Genomic DNA, 8,976 nt, shown 5'->3' on the forward strand with positions numbered 1-8,976 from the left:
GAGTGATTTATTTATTTGGACGGAACTATGGAGTAATTTTCTCTTAACAAAATTGCTTTAGAGACTTTTTACGAAATAATCCTTGTCAGACCGTCTTTTACAAAAATTTGCCCAAAATGAAAAATAAAATAAAAAATTATTCAAAAAAAAAAATAAAAAAAAATAAAAAAAGAAAAGATCACGTAATCGTTAATCCTTTAGATACCAAAGTCGGTCTTTCGTTCTTATCCCAAATATTGTCAAAAATCCCCAAAAATAAAGCACATTACATCATCATCATCCACATAATCTCTTTCCATATAAATATATTTCTTCCTTTTTATTTGAACAAAGAAATTAATCCTCTTTGATTCATTTTAAACAAGGAATTAAATGCCTTCTAAAAAAAAAAAAAACAAGGAATTAAATCATTCAAATATTTCTTTCTTCCTTATCCTATAATTCTTTCCTTTAATAGCTCCCAATTTTTCCGAATTTTCACACTACAAAATTTTTACTATAAAGTTTTATATATAATACCCACATGAAGTTCATTGCTCTCATCCTAATCTACAACACCCACCGATTAAAATTCCCAAGAAATAAATAATACCCATTAAAATTCTCATCCTTCTCTTTTCTGGGTCTTGTTTGATTTCCGCCATTGTTGAAGATTTAAGAAAAAATTCAATCAAAAAATCCAGAAAATAAGAAATATTCAAGAACATGCTTGAACGACCGTGCAAAAATCTCCTTAATTGTTTGGATGAAATGTCACCGGAGTTAGACGAAAAGGTGGGAAGAATTCCGTCAGTAATGACAAAACCAGGGATCATTCCAGAATTTGATCACACGGCCTCATCACCCCGTGCGATTGACCAGAGATTAATCATTGCTGCAAACCAACTTCCATTGAAAAGCTTCAAAGATGATGAGGGTATTTGCAAGAAATGGAGATTTGAATTTGATGAAGATGCCCTTATTTTGCAGCTAAAAGATGGGTTAAACCCCAAAATTGATGTTGTTTATGTTGGGTGTTTGAAAGTTGAGATTCTTGATGTTAAAGAACAAGAAGAGGTTTCCCAATATTTGCTGGAGAATTTCAATTGTTTGCCAGTGTTTCTTTCACCAGAAATTCAGAACAAGTTTTACCATGGATTCTGTAAGCACTACTTATGGCCTTTATTTCATTATAAATTGCCACTTACATCTAATCATGGTGCTGCTTATGATCAATCTAATTGGCGTGCTTATGTTAGTGCTAATATGGTTTTTGCTCGCAAGATAATTGAGGTTTTTAGGTATAGAAATGGTGAGGATTTTGTGTGGGTGCATGATTATCATCTTATGGTGGTGCCTACCTTATTGAGGAGAAGGGTTTTTAGGGTTAAACTTGGGTTTTTCTTGCATAGTCCATTTCCATCATCTGAAATTTTTAGGGTTATACCTGTTAGAGAAGAGATTTTGAGGGGTTTATTGAATGCTGATCTTGTGGGGTTTCAGACATTTGATTATGCAAGGCATTTTCTGTCATGTTGTAGTAGGATGATGGGGTTGGATTATAGGTCGAAACGAGGGTATTTAGGGGTGGAATACTCTGGGAGAACTGTTAGTATTAAGATTTTGCCTGTTGGAGTTCATATGGGACAGCTGCAATCTTTGATGTCATTGGATGAAACTGCTAAGAGGATTAAGGAGTTGAAGGAGAAATTTGAAGGGAAGAAAGTGATTGTGGGTGTTGATGATATGGATGTTTTGAAAGGTATTAGTTTCAAGTTTATGGCTATCAGACATCTTTTGAATTCGCAGCCGAAGTTGAGGGGGCAATTGGTTCTTGTTCAGATAGCTAACCCAGCAAGGAGCCGAGGGAATGATGTGCAAGAAGTTGTAAATGAGACCCATCAGATTGCCAATGAGGTTAATGACATGTATGGCACACCGGGGTATGATCCGATTGTTTTTATCCATGACTCTGTTTCGACCCTAGAGAAGGTTGCATACTATGCGATATCTGACTGTTGCTTGCTGAATGCGGTGAGGGATGGGATGAATCTTGTGCCTTACAAATACACTGTTTCTCGCCAAGGTAGTCCTGCATTAGATGCTGCTTTGGGGGTTGACTCTTCTGTGCTCAAGGAGAGTGTCATCATTGTCTCAGAGTTTGTTGGATGCTCGCCATCTCTTAGTGGAGCAATAAGGGTCAATCCATGGAATGTGGAGGAAGTAGCTGAGGCAATGCTTCTGGCAATTAGTTTGACAGAGAAGGAGAAACAGCTGAGGCACGAAAAACATTACAAGTATATTAGTTCTCATGATATTGCTTATTGGGCTAAGAGTTTCGACCAAGATCTTGTGAGAGCTTGTGGTGATCCCTTTTCCATGAGGTGTTGGGGTGTTGGCTTTGGTTTGAATTTCAGGCTTATTGCCCTGCCTCCTGACTTTAGGAAGCTCACGGTCGATCACATTAGAGCTACATATGCAAACTCAAACAGTAGGCTGATCTTGCTGGACTATGATGGAACTATGATTCCACAGACATCTGTTAATATGGCACCTACTACTGAAGTTCTGTCCCTTTTAAATAGTTTATGCAATGATCCGAAAAATGCCGTCTTCATTGTAAGTGGAAGAAGCAGAGAGACTCTCAGCAAGTGGTTTTCTGCCTGTGAAAAGCTTGGGATTTCAGCAGAGCATGGATATTTTACCAGGTAAATTACATATAGAAACTATTTCTTATTCACGTTGTTGCTGTTTCGTATGTGATTAAATTGATTTGGGAAGGCATTCACTCCTTTTGTGTGTAGGTGGAGTCAGCACTCGGAATGGGAGTCAAGTATCTTGGGAACAAATTTTGAGTGGAAGAAAGTTGTAGGACCAATAATGGAGCTTTATGCAGAAGCAACCGATGGTTCTTCCATAGAGTATAAGGAAAGCGCATTGGTGTGGCATTACCTGGACTCTGACCATGATTTTGGAGAATGTCAGTCCAAGGAATTGCTTGATCATTTGGAAAATGTGCTGGCCAATGAACCCGTCGTTGTAAAACGTGGCAAGCATATAGTCGAAGTGAAACCACAGGTAACATACTTAAATATATGTGCTGAAATTTCTCTTCATTTGGCTAGTACTATTAATTATCTAGAAGCATTTGCCTTGGTGTATGAATTTATGAGCAAATGGGAATATCTGGATGTGACCAAACATTTGCTGTCATGATTGATTTATTAAAGCTACTGTATATAATTATGTCAACTTTGTTTTTTCCATAAATTATTTCATTTAGTTCCTTGGTCAACTCTTAGTGTGACAGAATTTGGTCAAAATGACGATTTTACTCTTTCAGCTTTGCTCTAAATTCAGTTTTGTATAGTAGTATAATATATTTCCATTGTCAAGGTTTTCATTGCTCTAAATTTTGTTCATTATCAAATGTGATATGGTGTGTTTGCAAATTTGAATATGCTGTTGTTTACTCTGAATTTGATTGAATGTTTTGAATTTTAATGGAAGGGTGTGAGCAAAGGTGTCGCGGTGGAAAAACTCATCACAACTATGAATGATATGGGTAAACCGACAGATTTTGTCCTGTGCATAGGAGATGACCGTTCTGACGAAGATATGTTTGAGGGTATCAGTCATGCAGCCACAAACTCGTCATTGCCACCAATCCCTGAAGTGTATGCCTGCACAGTTGGTCAGAAACCAAGCATGGCAAAATACTACCTCGATGATAGTTCTGAAGTCATCACCTTGATTGAGGGTCTTGCTGGTGCATCTGCAGTGCCACAACCAAAGGCTGCTGATGCATCTACAGTGCAGCAACCAGAGCCTGCTGATGCATCTGCTGTGCAGCAACCAGAGCCTGCTGATGCATCTGCAGTGCAGCAACCAAAGTCTTCTGATGCTCAAATTGCTACTGATGATAGCAAAGTTCTAGATTAGAATTTACAGACAGATTAAGAGAATGGGTAGGGGCAGAAACGAATTCTGTACAGCAAAGTATATGATTTTTGTTCAAGTATCTAGGACATAATTTTTAGGAGATACAAGTGCATAGGTTCCGTTTTGCAGAATAGCTGATACCATCTTCTTAGGCGTAAGACAGTATTACAAGCTATCAATTCTTTTTAATTGTAGTTGTTTCGCTATAATGTCTAGCTGCTTGCATTTTCTATGCTTGCAACTTGGGGTTTGGTGTTTCGATTTTAAAACAGCTTATTTGTTCAACTACTTTTTCAAGCTATCAATTCTTTAAATTTGTTCATTTGAATTTGGTGTTTCAATTCATCAGTTTCTGGTTTAGACCATCTCCAATAGTGAGACTCAACTTTAAGTACTGAAATACAAAATGAGTTGTTTTTACCTTTAATGGTGATACCTAATCCACTTCTCAACTTAGCAACTCATGTGAAGCCTAATTTTCCAATAGTAAGACTTTCTAAAGTATATTAATGTCACTTTTAATGTATAGCCCATCAAATCATATTATAAAATTTATAGAAAAAAAATAAAATTAAAACTTCAATAATTTGCAAAATATATTATAATATGATAAGGGCCTACACTTTTGGTCAAATGAGACTTGAAGTTGAGATTTAAACTTAGCAACTTTCTTTTGGAGTTGCTAAGTTTTGATACCAACTTATTGGAATCCTTTGTAAAAAATACTATCTCTCTCCTAAAAAAAACTCCCTCAAATCTCACCATTGAAGATGATCGGAGTTTTTTGTGGATTGCTATAATGTTTTATCTAAGATGAATGAACAACCAGCATTAATTTCATGAGAAAGAGCACCCTAATGAAAGCTACAATGGAGCTATATGAATTTCAAACTTTTTCTTATTGGTAGATAGAACATATTAATCCAAAATACAAGTGATGTGAAATGGAAAATTTGAAACGTAAGTCTATTATTTCGTATTTTATAAAGGATCTTGCTAACGAACGTCTCCGTGGCATTGGATTAACATTTAAAATATTAATTAAAGTAGTATTAATTTGGAAAAGCGACAAAATCACGCGTCGATAAGTGTAATTAATGTTAATTTTAATTTAATCTTTCTACTAGCTTATTCAATGCCCTCGGGATGTTCGTTAGCTTTTGCCTTTTATAAATGAAACTAATATGGAGTAGTCAGTTTCACCATCATATGTGAGGCACCACAAAATATAACCGCCAACAAAAGTAATTGATTAGGATCAGTCAAACATGTTTACAACATTTAAAGCAACATTAGAAGCAAATAAATTGTAAATGACAAAAGCTAATGAGCGCTCACGGAACGTTAGATAAAATAATTAAAAGTGAAAATATCAAAGTTAAAACATTCCCTCGAAAAAAAAAAGTAAACGTAACATTAATTACACTAATTGATACGGAATTTTTTCATGCATTCCTAACTTACTAGTAATATTTAAGGGCTTGTTCACTTCAGCTTAATTTCAGTTCAGTTCAGTTCTGTCCAGTCCAGCTCCAATCAGTTCATTTCAGATCAGCTCAAATCAGTTCAGTAAATGTGAACAGGTCCTAAGGGCCTGATTTCATACGATTATTTTCAGTTCAATTCAGCTTTGATAAGTTCAGCTCAGCTCAGCTCCTAATTTCCTTCTCTTATAAAATATTCATTTCAGTTTAGTTCAGTTCAGTCTGTTCAACTCTAATAAGTTCATTTCTATTCAGTTCAACTCATTTCAGTCAATGAGAACAGGTCCTAAGTAATAATTTAGTTATCTAACGCCCTAGGGTGCTCATTAAGAAGGCGGGTTTTGGGCAGTTTTTTCCGGCCCGACCCGATTTTTAAAAATTTTTGGGCGGGTTTGGGAAATAGATTTTATGCATTTTTAGTTGATTTTTTTGGCCTGGCCTGAAATTGGCCCGAAAAGCCCGCATGGCCCGACTAGTTTGAGCACATGTTTTTCGATCCGAAGCTTGGCCCTAACCGGCCTGGCCCGAGAAATGGGCAAATTTTTTTGCCTTCGGCCCGGCCCGCCCATTGATCACCTCTACATATTATCACGCCATGTTAATTTATCATTTTATCAATACTTATACTACCTCCGTTACATATTATTTACAACGATTTGACATAAAGTAGAGAGGAAAAATGTCTAATCGTTGCAAATAATATGTAACGGAGGTAGTATGTTAATATAGTGAAAATGCCGTGTCAAAAAGCAATTGTACTTCACTAACATAAAATAATTGTATTGTCATCTAAAAAGGGTTAAATTGTAAGAATTGTCAATGTCATGTAACCAACTGAAATTTTTTAGTCTTATGGGGTGACATATGATTCGTTTGGATTAAGGGCCTGTTCACATTTACTTAATTCAGTTCAGTTCAGTTCAGTTCAGTTCAGCTCCAATCAGTTCAATTCAGTTCAGTTCATCTCCAATCAGTTCAGTTCAGTTCAACTCTTAATTTCCCTCTCACATAAAATATTCATTTCAGCTCAATTCAGTTCAGTTTAGTTCAGTTCAGCTCCGATCAGTTCAGTTCAGTTCAGCTCCAATCAATTCAGTTCAGTTCAGCTCAGTAAATGTGAACAGGCCTTAAGTTTATTTAGCTTGAGTCAGATTCAGGTGATGAGAGTCTAGAAACTTTTGGCTCAAATATGGGTTATGTTATTCAAGTACGTGTCCTTTTCATTGTACTCCAAAATTTAAGATCGGGTAAATCACAATATATATCAGTTTAGTTTTATTTTAGGTCTTTTTTTTTTTTTTGACAAGAAAAGAAAGGATTTCATTAATGAAAGATAGCCAAACGGCACTTACAAACAATTCCGAGGAAATCTAAAATTCCAATACAAATACAATTCACCTTAGAACTAGTTACATCGCAAATTTGATCAACGATCGCCTTTATAAAAATCTTCATCTGAAGCAATACAAGCTGTGAGTTAGCACTAATTCGGCTTGAGATCCACATATGAATAGTTGTTTGGGTGAAAAAACTCATATGGCCTTTTAGACACTTTTGGAGATTGTGAAACCCTAAATTTCAAACTTTGACAAACCAAACAAATAAAACTTAATAGTAGATCAAACTCCATCATAAAGATGTGATCTTTTATTGAAAGCAATTAAAAAGTTTTTTTGGGGCTTACCACAGGTAAAAATACCGATGGAAGCCCCCTACAAAAATTTACAATTGAGATCAGAAGAAAAGAGATGGAAGAGAAAGAGAGAGAAGGAGAAGATTGAAGAAAAACCTTCAAAAAAAGAAGAAAAATCTAGCAATGGAGGCTAGAAAAACTCTCCCAGGGAAGAAACCTTAGAGGGAACAAAAAAAACCCTCCCAAGGAGAAAACCTAGAGGAAACTTGTGGGTGTATACGAGGTTAGGGTACAAAACTAAGCAAACTATTTTAGGTCATTTAGCTACGACTACATGTATTTTTTTATACGGAGTAACTCAAGTTCATATCAATAAAAAATATAATATGATAACGGCCTACACTTTTGGTCAAATGAGACTTGAAGTTGAGATTTAAACTTAGCAACTTTCTTTTGGAGTTGCTAAGTTTTGATACCAACTTATTGGAATCCTTTGTAAAAAATACTATCTCTCTCCTAAAAAAAACTCCCTCAAATCTCACCATTGAAGATGATCGGAGTTTTTTGTGGATTGCTATAATGTTTTATCTAAGATGAATGAACAACCAGCATTAATTTCATGAGAAAGAGCACCCTAATGAAAGCTACAATGGAGCTATATGAATTTCAAACTTTTTCTTATTGGTAGATAGAACATATTAATCCAAAATACAAGTGATGTGAAATGGAAAATTTGCAACGTAAGTCTATTATTTCGTATTTTATAAAGGATCTTGCTAACGAACGTCCCCGTGGCATTGGATTAACATTTAAAATATTAATTAAAGTAGTATTAATTTGGAAAAGCGACAAAATCACGCGTCGATAAGTGTAATTAATGTTAATTTTAATTTAATCTTTCTACTAGCTTATTCAATGCCCTCGGGATGTTCGTTAGCTTTTGCCTTTTATAAATGAAACTAATATGGAGTAGTCAATTTCACCATCATATGTGAGGCACCACAAAATATAACCGCCAACAAAAGTAATTGATTAGGATCAGTCAAACATGTTTACAACATTTAAAGCAACATTAGAAGCAAATAAATTGTAAATGACAAAAGCTAATGAGCGCTCACGGAACGTTAGATAAAATAATTAAAAGTGAAAATATCAAAGTTAAAACATTCCCTCGAAAAAAAAAAGTAAACGTAACATTAATTACACTAATTGATACGGAATTTTTTCATGCATTCCTAACTTACTAGTAATATTTAAGGGCTTGTTCACTTCAGCTTAATTTCAGTTCAGTTCAGTTCTGTCCAGTCCAGCTCCAATCAGTTCATTTCAGATCAGCTCAAATCAGTTCAGTAAATGTGAACAGGTCCTAAGGGCCTGATTTCATACGATTATTTTCAGTTCAATTCAGCTTTGATAAGTTCAGCTCAGCTCAGCTCCTAATTTCCTTCTCTTATAAAATATTCATTTCAGTTTAGTTCAGTTCAGTCTGTTCAACTCTAATAAGTTCATTTCTATTCAGTTCAACTCATTTCAGTCAATGAGAACAGGTCCTAAGTAATAATTTAGTTATCTAACGCCCTAGGGTGCTCATTAAGAAGGCGGGTTTTGGGCAGTTTTTTCCGGCCCGACCCGATTTTTAAAAATTTTTGGGCGGGTTTGGGAAATAGATTTTATGCATTTTTAGTTGATTTTTTTGGCCTGGCCTGAAATTGGCCCGAAAAGCCCGCATGGCCCGACTAGTTTGAGCACATGTTTTTCGGTCCGAAGCTTGGCCCTAACCGGCCTGGCCCGAGAAATGGGCAAATTTTTTTGCCTTCGGCCCGGCCCGCCCATTGATCACCTCTACATATTATCACGCCATGTTAATTTATCATTTTATCAATACTTATACTACCTCCGTTACATATTATTTACAACGATTTGACATAAAGTAGAGAG

General features: G+C 35.6%; 1 protein-coding gene across 1 annotated transcript; it reads left to right on the plus strand.

The window, feature by feature from the left end:
• Positions 1 to 280: 280 nt before the first annotated feature.
• LOC145610077 (putative alpha,alpha-trehalose-phosphate synthase [UDP-forming] 9) lies at positions 281 to 4,206 on the plus strand. The gene is made up of 3 exons (XM_081665338.1): positions 281 to 2,687; positions 2,784 to 3,057; positions 3,490 to 4,206. Exons 1-3 carry the CDS (start codon positions 706 to 708, stop codon positions 3,919 to 3,921), a joined length of 2,688 nt encoding a protein of 895 aa, XP_081521464.1. The 5' UTR covers positions 281 to 705; the 3' UTR covers positions 3,922 to 4,206.
• Positions 4,207 to 8,976: the final 4,770 nt, after the last annotated feature.

The sequence above is a fragment of the Chenopodium album genome, chromosome 24 (genome assembly GCF_948465745.1).
Source record: "Chenopodium album chromosome 24, dcCheAlbu1.1, whole genome shotgun sequence".
Classification (NCBI taxonomy): domain Eukaryota; kingdom Viridiplantae; phylum Streptophyta; class Magnoliopsida; order Caryophyllales; family Amaranthaceae; genus Chenopodium; species Chenopodium album.